A 23433-nucleotide genomic window follows, 5' to 3' on the forward strand; every position below is an offset into this window, starting at 1 on the left:
TGGCCAGGGAGGATTCTGTGTCTGTGGGACAGAGCAGAGCCAATTCCAGGGTCCCTGTCCCTGTCCCTGGCTGCCCCAAACCCCCTCCCCAGAGCAGGGGCCTGAGCCTTGGGGGGCTGCGCAGAGAAGGAAAAGGAAATCGCCACACTAACCTTGTCTGACTGTTTTAAAATTAAAACTCTGGAAGCCTCCCGTGAGTGCAGAGGAATCAATGACATCCACGCCGTACTCACTCTGACTGCGCCGGTACAGCGTCACCCCCAGCGCCAGCACGGCCACCGCCAGCACCGCCGCCGCCAGCCCCGAGTACAGCGCGATGTCCCCGCCGCGCTCCACGTCTGCGGGACACAACAGCCTCTGAGACAGGGGACACGGGGGACAAGGGGTGTGGGGATATGGGGGCATGGTGGGACACGGGGGACAGGGGGTGTGGGGGCACATGAGGGCATGAGGACATGGAGGGACATGGGGGGACAGGAGGACACAGGGGATAGGGGGGCATGGGGGACATGGGGGGACATGGAGTGACATGGGGGACAGGAGAACATGGGGGGCGTGGGGACATGGGGGACATGGGGGCATGGTGGGACATGGGGGACAGGGGGGACGCAGGGGACTTGGGGACATGGTGGGGCATGGTGGGACAGGAGGACATGGGGGGAGAGGGGGGCATGGGGGGACATGGGGACATGGGAGGACATGGTGGGATGGAGAACATGGGGACATGGGGACACACAGGGGGACATGGGGGGACATGGGGAGACAGGGGGGCACAGGGACACAGGGGGACATGGAGGGACATGGGGGGCATGGGGACATGAGGAGACACAGGGAACATGGGGGACATGGGGGGACAGAGGGACATGGGGGAGAGGGGGGACAGGGGGGGACATGGGGTGCATGAGGACATGAGAGGTCGTGGGGAGACGGGACACACAAAGACAATGGGCAGACAGGGGGACATGGGGGGACAAGGGGGACAAGGGGGCATGGGGGACACTGGAACATAGGGGGACATAGGGGGACATGGGGACATAGGGAGACATGGCGGGACATGGGTATACAGGGGGACATGGGGATCCCCCTCCTTCCCCCCGTCTCCGCTGGGTGACCTTTGGGATCAGCAGCAGCTCCATCCCCTCCCAGCCCAGCCGAGGTGACCCCACAGCCCCTGGGGGGCACCTTCAGCCTCTGGGGGGTCCTGGACACCAAACCCACCCCCTGGGGCTGCACCCAGCCAGGAACCCAAACCCAACCCCCTAAAACCCCAAACCTCCACAGCAGAGAGAGGAGGAACTCACTGCAGTGACAGGATGAACCCAAATTAACCCTGAAATATTCCATAATTCCAAAATATTCCATAATTCAAATATCCCATCCTGCTCTCCTCCATCTGCTGGGATTTGGGACCCATGGAATTAAATCATTTGGCATTTAGAGGGTCCCTGAATTCCCAGCTCCAGGGAGGGTGAGGGAGCTCAGAGCCCACCCTGGGCACGGGCTGGGTCCTGCTGGGGGTTTCTCCTGCCCAGCAGAGCCCCAGGAACAAAAATTTGATTTATTTATTGCCAAGGAGAGCAACAAAAAATAACTGGGAAATCCAGAGTGCTCAGTGTCAGTAAAGGAACTGCACTGCACAGAAATAGGGTGAAAAGTTAAAATCAGCGTTTAATAAATAGCCAATTATGGAAATTACTTAATTACTGTTTGGGAGGAGGCTTCTGTTGTGCTTTTCCTGCTGAAAGCCAGATAATTTCATTTTAGCTGAGTTTTTGAAAACGAACAGGGAACTTCAGAGTGTCGAGATGAAAGGAAATGCAAACCCCCAGGTTTGGAAAACGAACTGGAAACGTCTCAAATCAGACCAAAACAACCCAAACCCCAACCCAGAGATCCCAATCCCACGGCTCCGTTCTGTTCCCCAGCACCAGGTGCAGAAAGGGAAGCACAGACAATAATCACATTCCTATTCCGTCCAATTCCCTGTTCCCGCGTTGCTTCGTTGTTAACAGGGAATTAATTATGAAACGCTATTGTTGACTTAATTTCTGCGGGTAATTAGAGCCGGGAAGGAGGCAGGAGGGAGGGAGGGGATGGATCTCCAGAAACCTGGGAACAATTGGGGTCTTTCCCTTCCTGGGGAGACGCAGAGAGCTCGTGGTTATTGCACCACAAAGAGTCTTCAGTTCCTCCCTTTGGATCACTGCTTTAGAACAGGAAAATTATGAGACTGTGAATTGCCCCTCCTGCCTTGTCGGGGTGATAAATCAGCGAGTCTGAGAGATGAAGGAACGTCGCCCCTGACTTTCTTGCTTTCGAGTGTTTGAACCTTTGCAGCTTGATTCTCACGCCACTTCATGTAAACAATATTGTATTCTTAGAAATTATCTGTATGTTTTGCATAGTTGTTCTCTGAGAGAGAACTTGATTGAAAGTAAGAGTGACCAATGGGGTCAGGGGGTTGTGACCTCCTTGGGCCAACCTGGGCCCTCTGTATATATGTATATAAGCAGATTGGAGTCTTATATACTTATATAAGTACTTATATACTTATATCTATATAAGTTAATTAGAGTCAGATAATAAAGAGCCTTCCATGTTTGACCTGCTGTACCTGCTGTCCCCTGGGAGGGTCCACACCTGTCGCCCCTGACTTTCCTGCTTTCAGGTGTTTGAATCTTTGCAGCAGCCATTCTCATGTTGCTTCATGTAAACAATACTGTATTCTTAGAAATTATCTGTATGTTTTGCATTCTTGTTCTCTGAGAGAGAATTTGACTGATGGTCACAGTGACCAATGGGGTCAGGAGGTTGTGACCTCCTTGGGCCAACCTGGGCCCTTTGTACAAAATGTATAGAAGTTAATTGGAGTCAGATAATAAAGAGCCTTCCATGTTTAACCTGCTGTACCTGCTGTCCCCTGGGAGGGTCCACACCTGTCGCCCCTGCATTTCTTGCTTTCGAGTGTTTGAACCTTTGCAGCCTGATTCTCACGCTGCTTCATGTAAACAATATTGTATTCTTAGAAATTATCAGTAAGTTTTGCATAGTTGTTCTCTGAGAGGAGAATTTGACTGATGGTCACAGTGACCAATGGGGTCAGGAGGTTGTGACCTCCCAATCTTGGCCCTCTGTACAAAATGTATATAAGTTAATTGGAGTCAGATAATAAAGAGCCTTCCATGTCTGACCTGCTGTACCTGCTGTCCCCTGTGAGGGTCCACACCACGTCACAACTTGTCACCCCTCTAAGGGGAGGGGTAACACAGGAATATCCCAGGAAATGGGAACAGCAGGAAAAGCTTCCAGCCCCCAGGAACAGCAGTGGGGGAGAACCCCAAAGGCTGATCTCCTGCCGCTCCTCACTGTAACTGCAATTTCTGGCTCTAAATCTCCTCGAGTGCTGCAGCATCTCCTTTCCCATCGATTCCTGTGTCAGGCAATTCCACTTTCCCGCTGTTAAACCCTTGTACATGGGTTAAAGATGAGAGGGAGGGCACAGAATTAAAAAAAAAAAAAAAAAAAAAAAAAAAAAAAAAAAAAAAAAATGGGAGCGGTTGGACTTCAGCAAAACCTTTCTGCGGAGAAGAATTTTCTTTTCATTGACTCTGAAGTGTCTCCAGAGCTCGAATTGGACTCTGGTCTATAAATTTTATGATGAAAGGCTCTCACAGGAGTTCTGCCCGAGGTTCCTTCCCGGGGATGAATTGCTCTGCTCCCCTGGAGCACCTGGCAGAGTCACCCCGGTGATCCCAGAACTGCCGGGAAAACCCAGCACAGACCTCAGGGGAGCACAGAGATCACAGGCAAAGGATCCTTTTCAGGATTTAGTGGGGTTTTAAACGGCTTTATGTTAAAAGGGCAAAGCCCAGAGTGACTCGGTATTCCCTGAATTATCCCCATGGAACAAAACTCCACCAGAAAGGAGCTTTTATTTTTGGTTCAGGATTTTGGTGTTTCTTTAGAAACAACCACTGTTGTTTTTTGATTTTTTTTTTTTTAAGTAATTTTTTGCCTCTTCACCTTCTGATCTTTTCTTTTGGAGAACTCCTTTCATGAGAGATTAGACATTAAGGGAAGGAGGGAGGCGTGGGAAATCTGAGGGGGAGGACTGAGGTTCTATTTGGATTTTTTTTTTTTCCCCAGAAAGGAACAAAAGCGGAAACCAACCAAACAAACGAGAAAAGCAAACATTTATAGCTCGCCAATTACTCCTTAATGAGCTGCATCATCCTCCCGGCCCCCGGGGTGGGAGAAAGCCTGGCAAACACCGAGATTTTTATCCCTTTCTGCTCCAGGATCCCTGTTTGTGGTAATTGCAGCCCATTTGTCACTCCACCTCCTGCCACTGTTACACAACATCTATTGAAGGCGCGTTTGATGGTAATGAAGTTTCTATTAACTATGATTAAGTTTCATAAAGCACCTGAAGATAATTTAAGATGTGCAGGAGCAGAAAATGAAACATTTGGTTTAGCGCATTAGGAGACGTAATTGATTAAATTATCTCATTTACGAGGAGAGCGGTGCAGGGCCCCACTTCACCAGCTCTGGCAGGAAGGGGAGACCCTGGGTCAGGGCAGGACATCCCCGGGGCTCCTCCAGATCCCCTTCCCAAATTCCCCATCACTGCCACGGGCCAAAGTCCTTCTCCTGACTCTTGGAGTGCAAGGATCACCAGTCAAAGATTTGGATAAGAGATCAGTCAGTGGGACGGGCTGTCCCTCAAATATCTTCATAATTAGCTTTGATTTTGCATCTTTCTCCTCACTCTTAAAGCACAAGGATCACCAGTCAGAGACTTGGGTAAGAGATCAGTCAGTGAAACTTGTTGTCTCTCAAATATCTTCAAAACTGGTTTTAATTTTGGATCCTTCTCCTCACACTTAGAGCACAAGGACCACAAGCCAGGGATTCAGGTAAGAGATCAGTCAGTGAAATATATTGCCCCTCAATTATCATCATAATTGGCTTTGATTTCCATCCTTCTCCTCACCCTTGGAACACAAGGACCACAAGTCAGAGACTTGGGTAAAGAGATCAGTCAGTGAAACATGTTGTCTCTCAATTATTGTCAAAATTGGCTTTAATTTTGGATCTTTCTCATCCTTGGAGCACAAGGATCACCAGTCAGGGATTTGGGTAAGATATCAGTCAGTACAAGAGGTTGTCCCTCAGTTATCCTCCTAATTGGCTTTGATTTTGGATCCCTGAGCAGTCAGGAAGTCCTGGAGCAGCTCCTGCCCCGGGAGCAGCAGGAGCTGAGCTCTGTGTCCCTGCCCCAGGGTGGAGCTGAGCCCTTTCCACCCCCAGGCCTGTTGAGCTGCAGGGGCAGGACAGGAGCCCCAGAGCAGCCCTGGGATGATCCCCAGGCACAGGGACAGGCACAGAAGCAGAATCCAGGTGGGACATGAGGAGCTGAGCGTGCTCAGAGCTAAGAACCCCAACACCTGCACCAAAACCCCTAATTTTTTCATTGATTCCTTTTTTCCTGACTCCAAGTGCTCCAGGGATGGATCCCCAGGCACAGAAACAGCCTCCAGGTGGGACAGGAGGGAGCTGAGAGACCTCAGAGCCAAGAACCCCAAACTCCTGCATTGATTCTGTTTTTCCTGACTCCAGGTGTTCCAGGGATGGATCCAAGGGCTCGAGGGATGGATCCCCAGGCACAGGGACAGGTACAGAAACCCCCTCCAGGGGGGATAGGAGGGACCTGAGCGAGCTCAGAGCCAAGAACCCCAAACTTTTTCATTAATTCCTTTTTTCCTGACTCCAAGTGCTCCAGGGATGGATCCAAGTGCCCCAGGGATGGATCTCAAGCCCACAGGGCTCCCTGTCAGACACAAACTGCTGAGGACAAGGATGAGGATGAGGATGAGGATGAGGATGAGGATGAGGATGGGGATGGGGATGAGGATGAGGATGAGGATGGAGATGAGGACGAGAATGGGGATGAGGACAAGGATGAGGATGAGGATGAGGACGAGGATGAGGACGGGGATGGGGATGAGGACGAGGATGAGGATGAGGATGAGGACGAGGATGAGGATGAGGATGAGGATGAGGACAAGAACGAGGACAAGGATGGGGATGAGGATGAGGATGAGGATGAGGATAAAGATGAAGATGAGGACGAGCACTCCCCTGGCTCACGCTGACCCTCAGAGGGGTCTCAGGGCTGTGCCAAAGATGCTCTCAGCAGATTCTAAAGCCTCTCATAAAACCTCAGCTCCTACTCAGCTCCTAAACAAATAACCCACACGGCAGAGAAGATGGGGAAAATCTTATTTACAGGAGAAAAAAAAAAAAGAACTCACTTCGGGGTTTTATTTCATGAAGAGGTTTTTTATCTGAGAGGGAGAGAGAGAGAGAGAAAGTTGCACTTAATAAATTTACATGGAGCATATCTATTTCCTATATTGCTTCTGTCTCACTCTATAAATGAAACATTTTCTCCTCGTTTGCTGACAATATGAATATTTAATGTTGTCCATGTTTTTCTCTTCATCTTCTTTTTTATTTTTTTTTTATTTTTTTTTTTCCCATTATTTTTTTTTTCCTAAATCCCTTTCAGGAAGTTCCTCCGCAGCAATTTCTCACTTGGTTAATTCAGGTTATTTGTTGGCTCTATCGGATGCTGTTGTTTATTTACACCTCAGCAAGAAGGAAGTTCAATAACTCGCAGTGGATCATTGGCAAAGAGACTCGGGTCAGAATTAACGATCCCTTTGTGTGTTTTGATGTGGGGAAAAGCTGGTGACGGGCACTTAAAGCAGTTACAAGATACAAAAATGCCCATTTTATTCACTTTTTTGTACCTAAATACCTGAATAAATGGCACCTCTCTGTGTGTGTTTGAACACACACTTTAGTGTGCCCCCAGCAGATGGAAATATGAGATTAAAAGGGTTTTTTTATGGGACTGAAGCTCTCAAAGATGAACTTTCCTTGCCTCCCTTATGTAGAGCACTTGAGTCACCATTTATCACATAAAACCTGCAAAATTTATACTCTAAAACCTGCCAAATTTATAAGTAAAACTTGCCAAATTATAAACTAAAACCTGCCAATATTATCACCTAAAACCTGCCAAATTTATAACCCAAAACCTGCCAAATTTATAACCCAAAACCTGCCAAATTAGAACCTAAAATCTGATAAATTTATAACCTAAAACCCGCCAAATTTATAACCCAAAACCTGCCAGTATTATAACCCAAAACCTGCCAAATCTATACCCTAAAATGTGCCAAATTTATAACCTAAAACCTGCCAAATTCATAACCCAAAACCTGCCAAATTTATAACTTAAAACCTGCCAAATTTATAACCTAAAACTTGCCAATTTTATATATTTATAATCCCTAAAAATCGAGAGACTCAGGTGGATTTCGAGGCTCCTCCTCTTCATTTTGATGCTTTGATGCTCAATTTAGAAAAAAACTTAACCCAGAAGATGGTTGGATTTTGGCTTTGCCAAAAACCTGCTGGGACGAGTTTTGTTGGTTTTTTTTTTTTTCCTGCCTGAGGTTGGTGTTGATTTTGCAGGAAAATGAGGCACAAAACCACCCAAACTCTTCCCTATTTGCACCAAACTGCAGAGGGAAAAGCATTTCCCATGGAAATGGAGATTCCTGGAGCCAGGAGCCTCCTGGCAACGGCGGCAGAGCTGCTTGGAAAATGGAAAAGGAAATGATTTTGTGATTGTTTTGTGATTGTTTGGGCTGCATTAGTAAAAAAAACATGTTTGCAGGTCAGCCCTGCTTGTTTGTTTTGGTTTTTGGGCGCTGGCGGAGGAAATCAATAGGTTTTGAAGTCAGGAAAAATAACTTTAAAGCAAACAGATAAAAGTAAAACAAAAAAGCTCTCAAAAAAAAACCACAACAAAACCACCCCTCTGTTCTATTAAGCAAAGAAAAAGCTTTCACCTCTGCAGGAGAGAGAGAGAGAGAGAGAGAGAGAAATCCACCCTGGCAAAGCTTCCAACTGGGAATACTGGGAGGGAATAAACACAGAGAACAAACAGGAGGGAACCAGGGAGGTCCTGGGACTGCCTGGGCTCAGAGCGGCCTTTGCATCCCAGGGAATCGATCTGGCAGCTCTGGAAATCCTTTTTATCTTCATCAAACCCCACAGGAATCCTCCTCCTCCTGCAGCCAAGTTTGGATCTGCAGGAGTGTTACAAGTTCCAGGAGAAATTCCCTGAAGGAAAAGCTCTTCCAGGAGAAATTCCCTGAAGGACCATCAGGATCCACCCAGGGATCCAAGCACTGGGATGTTCCCCTGGGGTGTCTTGGGGTTATTCCCAAATTATTCATTCAGGGATCAAATGAAGAAACTCAGAGTTGATCCATTTTATCCCCAATTCATTCCCTGCCTCCAGATCTGAACGTTCATCCCCAGTGTTGGGAAAGATGGGACAGGAAGGGCTTGTGGATATGATTGTCTGGTAAAGAAATACTGGAGGTGTAAAACCTGTGAGGGAAATAGAAATGAAGGGCAGCTCTGAGATGTGATCATGGCAGGCAGGAGGACGGGGATGAGCTGGAGATGGGTGGAAGGACAGAAAACAAAAGGACCCAAGGGTGCAGCCCCTCTCCACCCTGCCAAGGCATCAGGGAAAAGGTGGATAAGAAAAGTCTCTTTAGAGTTTAGAATACAGGATGATGTGGTGATAGAGCAGTTCTCATGGGCTGCAGGCAAAGTCTGGAGGGTTTGTATCTGGCGCCGGTTGGTCACTGTAAATTAGAATATTCAACACAAAAGGAGATGGAATGGATTGGAACAAGGTCCTCACTCTTTTACTCTTGCTCTGACCTCTCTCTTACCCCTCTCAGCTCTTTTACCTCCCTCACCTCACCCCCTCCCTCTCTCTTTGGGGTTCCCTCCAGCCCAGGCTGGTGGCTGAAGGCAAAGCCCTTTTTACCCACCACCCTTGCAATAAACCCACGTGTTTCTAGAACATCTCAGCTCTGCAGAGTTCCCTCTCCCTGCCCTCCATGGATGATCCTACACCCAGGATCAGGATTTTCCCAGCCAGGTCCTTCCCTGGCACCCTCCATCCCTGTCCTCACTCTGAGCTCAGCCCTTATTTGTCAGCCAAAGGAACGTTTCTATTTTTGCCTCACAGAAGGAGCAAAGTTAATGAGTTGTGCCTGATAAAAAAACCTCCGAGAGATTGGTTTGCCGTGGCTCAGGGCTGCATTTCCTCCACAATTCCCCACGGGACGAGGAGCGGAGCAGGAAAGTCACAATACTGGAAGATGAACAGGGGAGAGGAGATTTTTTTAAAAATAGGGTAATTGCAGTGATTCCTGTTAGCTGGGAAAGCAATCACAGCCCTAAAAACAGCGTGGCACAAGGACACGGGGACAGCTGGAGCCAGGGAGGAGAGGCAGGGTCACACCTGGAGATGGAGGGAGCAGGAGACACGGAGCACTCCAGACCAGCTGGACCCACAGGGAGAGGCACAGATAAAAGTAAAACAAAAAGCTCTCAAAAAAAAAAAAAAAAAAAAAAACAAACCACAAAACCCCTCTCTTCTAATGAGCAAAGAGAAAACTTTCACCTCTGCAGGAGAGAGAGAGAGAGAGAGAGAGAGAAATCCACCCTGGCAAATCCAGGCTTGGAGGAGAGTCTGGGGGTTCTGGGCAGGGCTTGGAGCCACCTGGGACACGGGAAGGTGACCATGGAAGGTGTTTCCATGGCAGGTGACCATGGAAGGGGAACAGAGAAGTGTCCATGGAAGGTGACCAGGGAAGGTGTTTCCATGGAAGGTGACCATTGAAGGTGGCCATGGAAGTGTCCAGGGAAGGTGGCCATGGAAGGTGTGGCCATGGAAGGTGTGGCCATGGAAGGTGTGGCCATGGAAGGTGACCATGGAAGGTGTTTCTGTGTAAGGAGTCCATGGAAGGTGCCCCCATGGAAGGTTTCCACGGAAGGTGCCCGTATGGAAATGTCCATGGAAGGTGACCAGGGAAGGTGTCCCTGGAGGAGAGTGGCACTTCAGGGCTTTAATGTCCCTTCCCACCCAAACCACTCCAGGATTCTGTGACTCCAACCCAGGGGAAGGAGGGAATGAGTTGGTGTGAGCCCCTAAGGCCTGGCAGGGCAGAGCTGCCCCAGCTCCCTCCATGCCAGAGGCTCCTGGCACAGTCCTGGCCCTGTCCCTGTGTCCCCAGGATGTGCAGTGACCCCCGGGCTGCCCAGGACCCCACAGGGGGGAAAAAGGAGGGAATTTGGGGCAGGACAGGAACATTTCCCCTCACAGTGTTCCTTCAGGCAGTGACTTGAGTGGGGCCACCTTGACCTGGCCCTGGGGACACCACAGATGGAGCTGAGGGGGTGGCAGGTCCCCTCTGGCTGTCACAGCCCCCCCCGTGCAGCCTCAGCTGCTCCTCACACCCTTCCCACACATCCTGCTGCCCACGGATATGCTAAAGGACACTGGGATGGATTTGGGATTGATGCAGGGATGGTTCATCAATGCACAGGGAGGAGAAACATCCCAAAATCAGCACAGCCCCCCAGGGCTGAGTGAATGGCAAAGCTCCCAAACCCTCTCTGGTTATTCTTTCTTCAAACACAGCGAAGGAAAAAAAAAAAACAAATTGAATTTCCTTTCTGTCCTTGGACACCTTGGAGCTGTTCTGCAGCCCTGGGAATTTTTTTGAGTGCTGGGATCTACAGGCAGAGTGTTGAGTGCTCCCTCCCACCAAACCCCAGCAAAATCTGACTGAAGGTCTCAGCTCAGGTATCTCTGGAGCCTGAATAAAAACACAGGATGCTCTCTGCCACTGGGAAAGCATTAAAATCTCAGGGAAAAAAGAAAAAAAAAAAATAAATAAAGAGTTCATTTTGTTTAGAAGAGAAAAATGCAGAACCATGGAAACAAGGACAGAGGGCTGGTTAAACACAACGTTACAGCAAACAGACAGATCCTTGTTTACATCCCCAGCCCTGGCACTCCTGATGGCTCCCAGGGCTGCTGTTCCACCTGACGAGGTGACAGCCCCTCCACAGGGACGGGAGCAGGCTCAGGGCAGGGATAAAAATCACAAATTCCTGCCGTGTTTGGAGCCTGTGCAGCTGCAGGGCTGCTCAGCCCAGCTCCCCGTGCTGGGAACAGCAGCAGCTTCCCAGTGCCAGATGCTGCCCAGACACTGGTGAAGGGCACAGCCTTTCCCAGGGAGCTGCAGATTTGGGTTTAACTCCTCTTAGAGGCAGCAAAAGCAACAAATTCCGACCTTGACCGGTGGCTGCACCCGCAGCTCTCCTGGGAGGGCTTTACTTGTAAGGAAAGGCAGAGGCTGAGTTTGGATGTGGAGGTCGGAGTTACACCCTGCAAACCCCCTGGATCTGAGATTTCAGCACCACCTGATCACCCACAGGCAAAAAAACCGCACAAGACAAATCCAACGACGCGGAAAAATCTCAAACTCCACACGGAAAACCACACGGAAAAAAAAATCTCTATTTTCAGACACAAGAGCCCCACCTGCACCACTTCCCTGGCCCCCAGCCCACCTCAGGCAGATCCCAGAGCCCCCCAGGAATGCTCACCTTGGATGCAGAGCCCCTCAGTGCAGTTCTCAGACTCCTGGCTCAGGCCCTCGCAGTCCTTGCCGCCGTTGCGCGGGGCCGGGGCCGCGCACTCGCGCACCCGCAGGTGCTCGCACTCGGGGCTGCACACTGACCACTCGCTCCACACCTCCCAGCTGCCGTCCACTGCCGGGGCAAGGGGAGACATGGTCAGTTCTGCCCCTGTCACCAAAAAGTCCTGCAGCAGCGCTGCTTTCACCTCTCTCCTCCATAACTCCATGTCTAATATACTTTAAAACATCTTTCGCGAGATAAATAATGGTTTTAACGAAGTTCTCAGCTCGGGTTTCTGTGTTTCTGGTGTTGTTCATATCGGCTCCCCATTCTAAACTGACCCCAGACCCCCACCCAGGTCCCTGATGTCTCCCCTGAGCCAGAGGCTGTCCTGGCACTGGGTTAATTCCAGCCTGGCATTTCACCCACATCCACATTACACTCAGCCTAACCGCGGCTGCGTTTCCCATTCCCTTCCCACGGAAATGTGGGAATTCTCTCCCCCCAGAGCCCTCCCTGCCCAGGGGGGCACTCACTCACCGGGGCAGAGGGAGGTGCAGGTGATTTTCTGCACGGACATGCCCTCGCAGAAGGCGCCGCCGTTGAGGGGCGCGGGGTTGGTGCAGGTGCGGGAGCGTTTCTGCCAGCCCCGCCCGCAGCGCGCGTTGCAGCTCGACCACTCCGTCCACGAGGACCAGCCCCCGTTCACTGCAAGACACCGCCACGGGGGGAGGTTTGTGGGGATGAGACAGAGCCCCCCCAGAACCAAAAAAACCCAAATATATCCTGGTGGGAAGGGCTGGGCTGGAAAATCCGCTGTGCGCCGGGTTTGATCCACTGTGCGCCAGGTTTGGGTTGGAGCGGCGATAGTGTGGGGAATGGGATTGTAGGGAAAGGGAAAATGTGGGGAATGGGTTTGTAGGGAAAGGGAAATGTGTGAAAAGGCATTAACAGCATTGTTTGGCAAAAGAAACACTTATAATGGATTGTAATTAGGAAATAGTTTGGCTTCTGATTGTGATGGCTTGAATTGTAACACCTGTATTGCTTCACCCTTCACATGAGATGGAATAAAAAGTTTTTAAATGAATGGAAGAAAGCCCCTGTCACTGACCATAGACCACCACGGTGACCAACAGACCCCCAACCCCTGTGACTGACCATAGACCACTGTAGTGACCACAGGCCCCCAGCCCATGTCACTGACCATAGACCACCATGGTGACCAACGGGCCCCCAGCCCCTGTCACTGACCACAGACCACCATGGTGACCAACAGGCCCCCAGCCCATGTCACTGACCATAGACCACCGTGGTGACCAACAGGCCCCCAACCCCTGTCACTGACCATAGACCACCACAGTGGCTGTCACTGACCATAGACCACCATGGTGACCAACAGGCCCCCAGCCCCTGTCAGTCACTGACCATAGACCACCACGGTGGCCGACAGGCTCCTCCTCTTGGCCACGATGTTGGCCGCCATGCAGGTGTAGTTGCCCGAGTCGGAGAGTCGTGCCTGGCGGATGATGAGGTTGTGGTCGGCCCTGGTGTCGATGTTCTCGTCCAGGTTGGAGTCGATGGGCTCCTCGTTCTTCAGCCACTCCACCTGGCAGGGGGGAGCACAGGGAAACGTGGGGCAGGTCAAAGGGACCTCATCACCTCCTTAACTGGGTGGGGAAGTGCTTCCTTTGGCTGGTAACTTAGAAAAGCTGATTTTCCCTGAAGGAGCACAGAATAAACTCTCAGCCAAGAGAGAATAGGAAATATTTTTACACATTGCTCCTGCACTGTGCATTGGATGCTCAAACACTTGGACAACGACCAGTTCTATAAAATAGATAATAGGGGTTATTAATTCCACTTTTTGTGAAGAAACAGGAAGACGAAATCGCCTGACAGGGCACACGGAGGAAGAGCAGAGTCATCATAACGGATTCCCAGCTGACACAAACACCCTGAGAACAGAGGCCATTAGTGTTTGCTGCCACGCTCCATAAACCCCCTGAAATGCTGTGCACGAGGTGTTCCCATCCATCTTCCCCAGCTCACCACCCCACGTCTCTGAGCACACCCAGCACTCGCCTGCAAGGCGCCTTTCCGCTCCAAACGCGAACAGAAAATAGTTAAGGCATGGCAGGCTGCTGTCACAGGGGAGCAAAATTAAAAATAGAAATAAAAAAAAAATCAACGGATTCTATTAAAAGACCAGAGAACAGGGGGGTTGTTTTAACAGCTTTCCCAGATCTGGAGGAGCTCTGGCTGTGCCCTGCAGTCAGACTCCCTTCTCCACTCCCTTCAGATGAATAACCTTGTTTAGCAACTTGTAGAAGGACTTGGAACTTTGTGGTAATGAGCTTATGGCTGTGGTAGCTGCAGGCATTCATTAGCACTCAGCTCTGCGCAGATGGGCTGCAATTTGTACATTTTCCAGTTCCTAAACAAATCTGCAAGCGCTGACCATCGGAGCCAATTAGGTTTGGTGCCAGGCAGCAGATTCCCCTCCACAGCAGCACTCCCGGCTGGGCTGGGATGGATCCAGCCCTGCACAGCCCGGCCAAGGGCTGCAAACCCACCTGGAAGAGGCTCCAGCCCTGGCCCACCTCATCCTGCAGGGAGTTAAACCGTGATTTGACACCTCTGTGCAAGTGTGAGTCACCTGAGGGCGAGGCTCACACGTTTCACACGGAGAATGGGGAATTTGGAGCTCTGTGGTGCCTTTGCCATCTCTCTGTCCTCCTGTACCCAGCTGTCCCTCCCAGCCAGGGGACACTGCCCTCGTGCCTGCAGAGCCTGGGCACAGCTCCAGGGGCCAAGAAACTGTGCTAAATCCAGCCATGCCGGACCCTTCCCTGGATAATAACCCTGGGAGTGTGTTCCAGCCATGCCAGACCCTTCCCTGGACAATATCCCTGGATTGTTCCAGCCATGCCAAACCTTTTCCAGCCAATCCAAACCCTTCCCTGGACAATATCCTGGAGTGTGTTCCAGTTATGCCAAACCCTTCCCTGGACAATATCCTGGACTGTTTTCCAGCCATGCCAAACCTTTTCCAGCCAATCCAAACCCTTCCCTGGATAATAACCCTGGGAGTGTGTTCCAGCCATGCCAAACCCTTCCCTGGACAATATCCTGGACTGTTCCAGCCATGCCAAACCCTTTCCAGCCAATCCAAACCCTTCCCTGGACAATATCCTGGAGTGTGTTCCAGTTATGCCAAATCTTTCCCTGGATAATATCCATGGAGTATGTTCCAGCCATGCCAAACCCTTCCCTGGACAATATTCTGGACTGTTCCAGCCATGCCAAACCTTTTCCAGCCAATCCAAACCCTTCCCTGGATAATAACCCTGGGAGTGTGTTCCAGCCATGTCAAACCCTTTCCAGCCATGCCAAACCTTTTCCAGCCATGCCAAACCTTTCTCTGGACAATATCCTGGAGTGTGTTCCAGCCAATCCAAACCATTTCCTGGACAATATCCCTGGACTGTGTTCCAGCCATGCCAGACTCTTCCCTGGATAAAAACCCTGGGAGTGCGTTTCAACCATCCCAAACCTTTCCCTGGACAATATCCTGGAGCGTGTTCCAGTTATGCCAAACCATTTCCTGAATAGTATCCCTGGAGAGTGTTCTAGTTATGCCAAACCTTTTCCAGCCAAGCCAAAGCCTTCCCTGGACAATATCCCTGGATCATGTTCCCTTTTCCTGTGGTCTAAGACACAGAACGACCAGCTAATCCACTCACCGTTCAGTTCCCCTTCTGCAGTTAACCTTAGCAGTAATTATCCGAGGGGGTTTCAGCACAGAAATTAGGAATTCAATTTAAATTATGGAGCAGCCGCATGGGCATAAATCAAGTGACAGGAGTTCGATGGTGAGCACACTTTATGTGCAGTGAAATGGGCAGAGAAATGACAAACACGGCCAGCATTTCCCAGAGTTCATTATTTCACAAGTGTGTTTTATAAATTCTGACTCTCCTCGGGCCAGGGGGGAATTTTGGGGAAGTTCCCTGTCACCCTCACCTGCTGAATCCCGTGTTTGCTGACTCTGGGAATGTGGCGAGCAGAAAACATTAAAACATTTGCATTAAAGCAGAGCATTTGAAAGAATGATGATCCCAGCAAAAGGGAGAACATTAAACAGACGGGACATAAACGCCAAAGTGTCGGGACGTGAGATCAAACCCTGATTTCTCAGGGAGGATGGCACTGCCAGGGCTCCCCTCAACTCCAGCCCCCCTTCCCCTGAAGAAAACCAGGTTTATCCCAGGCCACCCCCTGCTCTGCCTCAGCAGATGGAGCCTTTCAAAGACGGGAGGACCAAGGGACGGATTTATGGGATAAAAATACATTTAAAGGAGTCGTGATGACAAAAGATGTTTGTGGCTGGCAGGGATGTGACCTTTGGGAGGCTTCAGCCCCCGCACAAACACTCACAAAACAACCAGGGGAAATAAAACCAGCCAGGAACCTCAAACATCTCCCCACTGGGATGAGCTGTGGAGGTCTGGGCTGCAGAGTCTGAAGAGGAAACTCAAAACTCCTCAGAGCTTCACTTCCCTCAGCGTGGAGCTCACACAACTGCTTGTAACGGAATTAAATCCTTTTCCTTCTAAGAATTACCCTGATGATCTGGAACCAGACTTCAAACCGGCTATAAAATGCTGTAGGTTTGTAAAGAAAACCCTGTGTGTTTTCCTCTGGAGTTCAATCTGCTCAGGGCTGACCCCCCTGGCTCAGTTTCCAAGGAGGGCTGATTACAGCTCCGGGCAGGCAGGGGTTAACTCGGCCCCTCTCTGGGTGGCAGCAGCCCAATTAGCATCATCATCAATTCGCCCCAATTACAGAAGGCAATTATCACAGGCCGGCTTATGGCATTATCAGAGTCAAATCAGCTCAGCACCAGAGCCCGGGCAGATTATGGGAGTTAGAGAACTCCTCTCCCTGAAAAACAAACCCAGAGCCCCTCACCAGCCTCTCTACTGGATATTCAAACTTCCCAAGAGCTGGGATGGAATTTTTGGCTCTTTTTGGTGACTTTGTCTGAGATTCCACCCAGGTTTAACCCCCGAAGCAGCTCCCAGCCCTGGTGGGCACAGTGGGCCCTGGCAGATTATGGGAGTTAGAGAACTCCCCTCCCTGAAAAACAAACCCAGAGTCCCTCACCGGCATCTCTACTGGATATTCAAACTTCCCAAGAGCTGGGGTGGAATTTTTGGCTCTTTTTGGTGACCCTGTTTGGGATTCCACCCAGGTTTAACCCCCGAGGCAGCTCTCAGCCCTGGTGGGCACAGTGGGCCCGGGCAGATTATGGGAGTTAGAGAATTCCCCTCCCTGGAAAACAAACCCAGAGTCTCTCACCGGCATCTCTACTGGATATTCAAACTTCCCAAGAGCTGGGATGGAATTTTTGGCTCTTTTTGGTGACTTTGTCTGAGATTCCACCCAGGTTTAACCCCCGAGGCAGCTCCCAGCCCTGGTGGGCACAGTGAGGATTTGGGAGGTCCAGCAGACAAAATCCTGTCCCTGCTTTGGGATCATCCTCTGCTGCCCCATAAAACCAGCCCCGTGGTCAGTCCCAGGCACAGCCACACCTCAGACAGGGCAGGGACAGGACAGACAGTGCAGGGACAGTGCCAGCTCCTCCCAGGGGACAACCAGAATGATGCCAGATAAAACCTCTGGGGTTTGAGATGGGGAAGGTGATTCAGGGCACACAAAGGGCTCTTGTGATGGTTTTGTCTCTCCCTCAAGTGGAAAAACAGCAAAAAACCTCCTCACCTTCCTCTAACACAGAACTCCTGCTCCTAAAATCTCAGACTGGAGGAATCTTTGTCGCTGTTGCAGCTGGAATGAGGATGAGGATGAGGATGGGGATGAGGATGGGGATGAGGATGAGGATGAGGATGAGGATGAGGATGAGGATGAGGATGAGGATGAGGATGAGGATGGGCAGGGCAGCTGCCTCTGCCCCTCTGTCACATTTTATCTCCCTTTCCACCCCGAGACTCACACCAGGAGGGGAAACCTCCCCCAGCATGGATTTAACACAAACCCAAGGGCTGCACACACTCCTCCCTGCCTTTATTATCTTTATTTTATCAACACCATCACAAGCCATTAATCCAGTGCTGGAGCCCATCACAACATCCAGAACAGGTCAGCTCTACCTGCTGCGGGTTTTTTTTTTTTTTTTTTTAAATTAATCCACCGAGAGAACTCTGTTCTCAAATCGTTTAATCACAGCACTGTCACACCGGGCTGGTAAGCATATTTTCCCTTCATTAGATTGAATATATAATCTCATTACAGGAATCTGACACGCTGACTAACCCATAAATCAGTGCTGGGGAGGCTGGAGGAGGCTCTGCCCTGAGGGGATGCACTTGGGGGTGGCCAGAGGGACCAGTTGAGACCCCCCAGTGCTGCTCACACCCAGTTTTGTGTTGTTTTTTCCCTCCCAGAGCAGGCAGGGAAGGTTTTGCTGCACAAAATCCACCAGCAAGGGCAGAAATCCTCATTTGTGGCCACCACAGCTCCTCCCTGTGAGCTCTGCTCCCTCCAAAATCCCAAATATCCACACCCATGGAGGATCCAGAGGGGGGAAGCCGGGCCAGCATGGGAGGGGGTGACTCAAAATGCAATTAAAATGAGATTTTGAGTTGATATAAAGGGAGAGGTGACAGCCTGGACGTGTGCATCAATTTTTAGTGGGAGAGGTGGGCAAGGAGCTGACTCAGCCGGGCTATTTTGGGTCCCTGGGATGAGGAGCCACTCCTGAAAATGCCACTGCTAATGGTACCTTGTCTGCTCGGTGAAGACACCACCAGATCCCAAAGGAATTTCATCTTCATCCCTATTTTTGGATTGTCTACCGTTAACTGGAGCACTGTTTTTTTTTATCTCCATGCACAAACAAGGAAGAAATCAGAATTAATAACCCCAAAGGTCATCAGGGATGGGACAGAGCACACACACAGCAATCCTGCTCTAATTCCTGTCCCTACAAAGCTCACCACTGGAGGTGAACCCCACTTTTTGTTTTGCTAAATTAACTCCGAATTGATACAGAGAAATCCTCGGGTCTCGTTTGAAACTGGTTTGGAACTGGTTTGAAACTGCACAGATATTTGGATATAATAAAACATATTCGTGCAGTGTGATAGATGTAGTGTGTAAATTACTGTATAAAATATTGTATTAAAAGCTTGGACTATTAAAAGCTGCTCAAGGGTGTCTCCAGGATTCCAAGGCCCATTTTGTGCAGCTGGGAAACCACAAAATTTGCAACAGAAATGACAGGGCCGGACTGGAGGTGACCATCAAGGATGGACTTCCACTTCATGGCTACTCAAGACCTGATATCAGGTCAATATCAAACCTGATATCAATCTTGGTGGAGGATCCAGAGGATGATAAAATCAGAACCCCAAAGGAAGATTATTGGGACGTCTTTCATACTTATGGAAAACCCTTTCAAAACCTAACTAGGGAATAAAGAAATGAATATTTGGACTTTCAATAGACGCAGCCTCTGGACAGAAAAACTGTATAAAAGCTGTACAGACCCAGCATTTGTGGGCAAGGTTGGATGGCACCCTTGATGCTGTCACCCTGTCCACCCAAGACTGGATTGATATCGTCCCATTTTATTGTGGCTTTTTTAAATTGATCTTGGAAAATCGCTAAATAAATTCTTTTATTTTTGGATTGGCTTCTAATCATTTATAACAGGCAGTAATCAAAGAGCTGCTGACACCGAAAACCCCTCTCTAGATAAGGCTGATGGTGCTTGCAGGGTTTTGCTGTCCCGGTGTCCTGATGGACACTGATAGAGGAAATGCTTGGAGATAAGGGAATCATCACAGGAAACTCTCAGTAATTGAAACCAAAGCCTTCTCAGGCTGTGATTTCACCATCCTCTCGCCTTCTGCGGGATCATCGATACCTGATGATGTTCCTTTTCCTCAGCAGCCTCCAGACGGAGGCTAAAAATTAAATTATCTTTTCAATAATGCAACTGTGAGACCTTACAGGAGTCACAGAGTGACCTGGGCTGGGAGGGACCTGAGGGATCACTGAGCACCCTTTAGATCCGTTCAAAAATCATCTTCTTTTACACTCTGTGAACAGAATTTAACCCCAACCTCGACAGAAATACAACTGTTGGCTAAGAAATGTGTAAAAGCATCTGTGGAGGGCAGGGAGAAGGAACTCTGCAGAGCTGAGATATTCTAGAAACACGTGGGTTTATTGCAAGGGTGGTGGGTAAAAAGGGCTTTGCCTTCAGCCACCAGCCTGGGCTGGAGGGAACCCCAAAGAGAGAGGGAGAGAGAGACGGGGTGAGGTGAGGGAGGTAAAAGAGCTGAGAGGGGTAAGAGGGGTAAAGAGGTAGAAGAGCAAGAGAGTAGGACCAAGAGAGGTGGAAGAGTAGAAGAGCACGAGGACCTTGTTCCAATCCATTCTCTCTCCTTTTGTGTTGAATATTCTAATTTACAGTGACCAACCGGCGCCAGATACAAACCCTACAGACTTTGCCTGCAGCCCATGAGAACTGCTCTATCACCACATCATCCTGTATTCTAAACTCTAAAGAGACTTTTCTTATCCCCCTTTTCCCTGATGCCTTGGCAGGGTGGAGAGGGGCTGCACCCTTGGGGCCTTTTGTTTTCTGTCCTTCCACCCATCTCCAGCTCATCGCCGTCTTCCTGCCTGCCATGATCACATCTCAGAGCTGCCCTTCATTTCTATTTCCCTCACAGGTTTTACACCTCCAGTATTTCTTTACCAGACAATCATATCCACAAGCCCTTCCTGTCCCACCTTTCCCAACATGAACTCGCCGTGTCACTGAGCTCTAAACTCATCAGGCAGCGGATTCTCAGTTCCCCACCATCCCCTTTAATTCTGTTTACAACTAAAAGAAGTGTTGAGCTCCGTGCCCAGGGGCAGAACATCCCCTGAACCATTAAAGAATTTCAGAGTCACCTCTGGTGGGGCCTCCAGTTGGTTCAGCCTCCACCTCCATCGCCGAGAACTTCCCGCGTCCCCGCAGGAGTCACACAACCATCCCCGTGATTACAGACACAATGATAAAGCCTCACCACTGATCCTTTCATGTTCCAGCGTTTCGAAATTAAAAAACATTTCTGACAACAGGGCCGGAGAAAACAGACGGCGCTGCAAAAGCAGCACATCAAACCCGGAGAGGCCCCAGAGCACTTGTCTGCATGAAAAGGAATTATCTATTCCGGGGAACTACAAAGTTATCTCCCTTCTTTTTTCTTTTCAGTTTAGCAATCTAATTCAGAAGTGCTTTGCTCCAGCATTTCTGTTTCATGACCCCGCTACCTCCTGGCTGTATTGATTTATTCACAACCAGACGAGTCTCAGAAGGAAAACAAACATTTTTATTTATTTTTTTGTTTCCTTGCTGGAAGAAAACCTCCCCGGTGTCCAATCGAGGGGAGATGTGCAGGGGATGAGGAGCCCCCCAGGGGCTGAAAAAGAGACAAAATCAGGGGGAGAGGCAGCAGGAGAGGCTGTTGAGGGGACAGGAGCAGGGAAGGGAGTGCCATTTATTGGGGTAACTCCTGCAGGGACACTGGGGACAGCTGGGGTGACAGATTTAACCCTTTCAGGGTGGTGGAGGACAGGGAGGAGCCCAGAGTGTCCAGGGCTGGGAGAGTGAGAGCAATGACAGGTTTGTCTTTACAAACAAACTCTGGGTCTGCTGGTGGATAAAACCAGCACTGAGAGAGAAAAGGAACAATGGGGAGGATTCCACTGATGGACGGATGGAAAAGAAGATATTTGCCTTTACAAACGAAATGTGGGTTGGCTGGTAAATGAAATTGGATATTGGAAGGTGAAAGAAACAATGGGGAAAACCCATAAATTCCATAAGAATTAAAAATTAAAAGGGGGGTTATACATTAAAAGGGAATTTTAGGTATTGGGCACTCTGGGAAATCTGGAACTCTCAGGTCCCTCAGCCAATGGGGAAAGAAAGAGGGAAATTAGGATAAAATAGGAGAAATTGGAGAGAACCCAGGGCAAACACCCCATGGCCTCTCCCTTTATTGGAATAAAGTCAAAAGATTCCTCTGAATCCTTTTTGAACACAAACCCCTGGCGTTTGTGGGTTAATTTTCCTAACGAGGGGAAGAGCTGGAGGAGCAGCTCTGCCCTCAGCCTCTGGAGCACCCCTGGAGCTCAGAGCAGCCCAAATCCCCCTGGTTTGGGGGATAAATCACACCTGGGGCAGCAGGAGAGAAGGGCAGGGTGCAGCTGGAGGTGTAACAGCACACAAAATAAATGGAATTTGGAAATGGAACTGGTTTTGTGCTGCCCACAGCAAACCCTTCAAACAAACCAGCTTCAACTGAGGCCAAATTTTATAAAATAAAAAGGCTGGCACATCATCAGCCCCATTGCTGTAAAATCAGCCCAGACCAGCCATGACAGCTCTCAATCTTTGCTGAATGGGAAACCATAAAAATGATGAATTTGCTCTTGAAAGCAGCTAAAACCCTCAATGTAAATATCAGCTCAATCACAAATGAGACATTGCACACGCCCGGGCTGGGCCCTGGGAGTGAAATATCCCCGGTGAGGAATGAAAGCCATTTATTGCACTTGTAACTGATATCCCTGAAAAGCAGAGCAAACACGGCTGTGCCGCTGAGCAGGATCCAGAGCACCTGGACAAATCCAGGCTGTTTGCACTGTCAGGAAAATTAACCCACAAACACCAGGGGTTTGTGTTCAAAAAGGAGACAGAGGAGTCCTTTGACTTTATTCCAAGAAAGGGAGAGGCCGTGGGGCATTTCCCCTGGGGTCTCTCCAATTTCTCCTATTTTATCCTAATTTTCCTCTCTCTTTCCCCATTGGCTGAAGGACCTGAGAGTTCCAGATTTCCCAGAGTGCCCAATACCTAAATTTCCCCTTTAATGTATAAACCTCCCCATTTAATTTTTAATTCTTATGGAATTTATGGGTTTCCCCCATTGTTTCTTTCACCTTCCAATATCCAATTTAATTTCTCAGCCAACCCACAGTTCGTTTGTAAAGGAAAACATCAACCCAATCTTTTTCAGCCTTCTGATGTTTGCATTTTTGTAGTGGAGTTCCTCACAGACTTTCATATAAACAAAAGTGATGTTATTATAAACTATTTTTCTCATTTATCATTCCTGTTTTGAGGAGGGACAGTTGATGGACTTCCAGTTTGACCTGTGTGGTTGGAGAGGTGTCAACCTCATTGTCCAATCTCTGGTCATTGTCCAAAATCTATATAAATCAAAATAAAAAAATTATCTTCCCTCTTTTCACCTTGACAACCTGACCGCGTGCGTGTCCTTCATTTTGTGTCCTGTAGCGACAGGCAAATATCTCCTTTTCCATCCATCCATCCATCCATCCATTCATCCATCCATCCACCCATCAGCGGAATCTGTTGCAATGTGCGTTTTGGGTTTTCTAAAGTTCTGTATGATTTTTTTATTATTAAGTTCCTGTAATGGTTCATTCCTGCCCTCACCCCCCATTTCCTTAATCCCTGTCGTTATCTCCTCTCCCTCCCCATTGTATCCTCCTCAATGGCCTGGCCCTTTCCATTGTATCTCCTCAATGCCCTGTCCCGGTGTATTTTATCTTTTATTGTATCTTATCTGCTGACACACCTCGGTACCTGAGTACCCTGATGGCTCAGCCGAAGTTTCAGGTGTCCCCACACCCCTTTTGCCCCAAAATGGCAAAGTCAATCCCCCCTGTACCTAAATCACTCCCCCTGATTTCCCTCAATAACACCCCTGTATTTAAGGGCAGGTAAGA

At 49.3% G+C, this 23433-nt stretch overlaps 1 protein-coding gene across 1 annotated transcript in view; it reads right to left on the bottom strand.

Moving 5' to 3' along the window:
• Positions 1-23433, bottom strand: part of UNC5D (unc-5 netrin receptor D) — a gene marked incomplete at its 5' end in the record, with an annotated part of 94252 nt that overhangs the window by 20410 nt on the left and 50409 nt on the right. The window contains 4 exons of the mRNA XM_083880569.1: positions 153-338; positions 11563-11727; positions 12136-12303; positions 13024-13204. Coding sequence (XP_083736695.1) covers positions 153-338; positions 11563-11727; positions 12136-12303; positions 13024-13204 — 700 coding nt within the window. The remainder of the gene's footprint in view (positions 1-152; positions 339-11562; positions 11728-12135; positions 12304-13023; positions 13205-23433) is intronic.

The sequence above is a fragment of the Zosterops lateralis genome (genome assembly GCF_965231275.1).
Source record: "Zosterops lateralis genome assembly, chromosome: 30".
Classification (NCBI taxonomy): Eukaryota; Metazoa; Chordata; class Aves; order Passeriformes; family Zosteropidae; genus Zosterops; species Zosterops lateralis.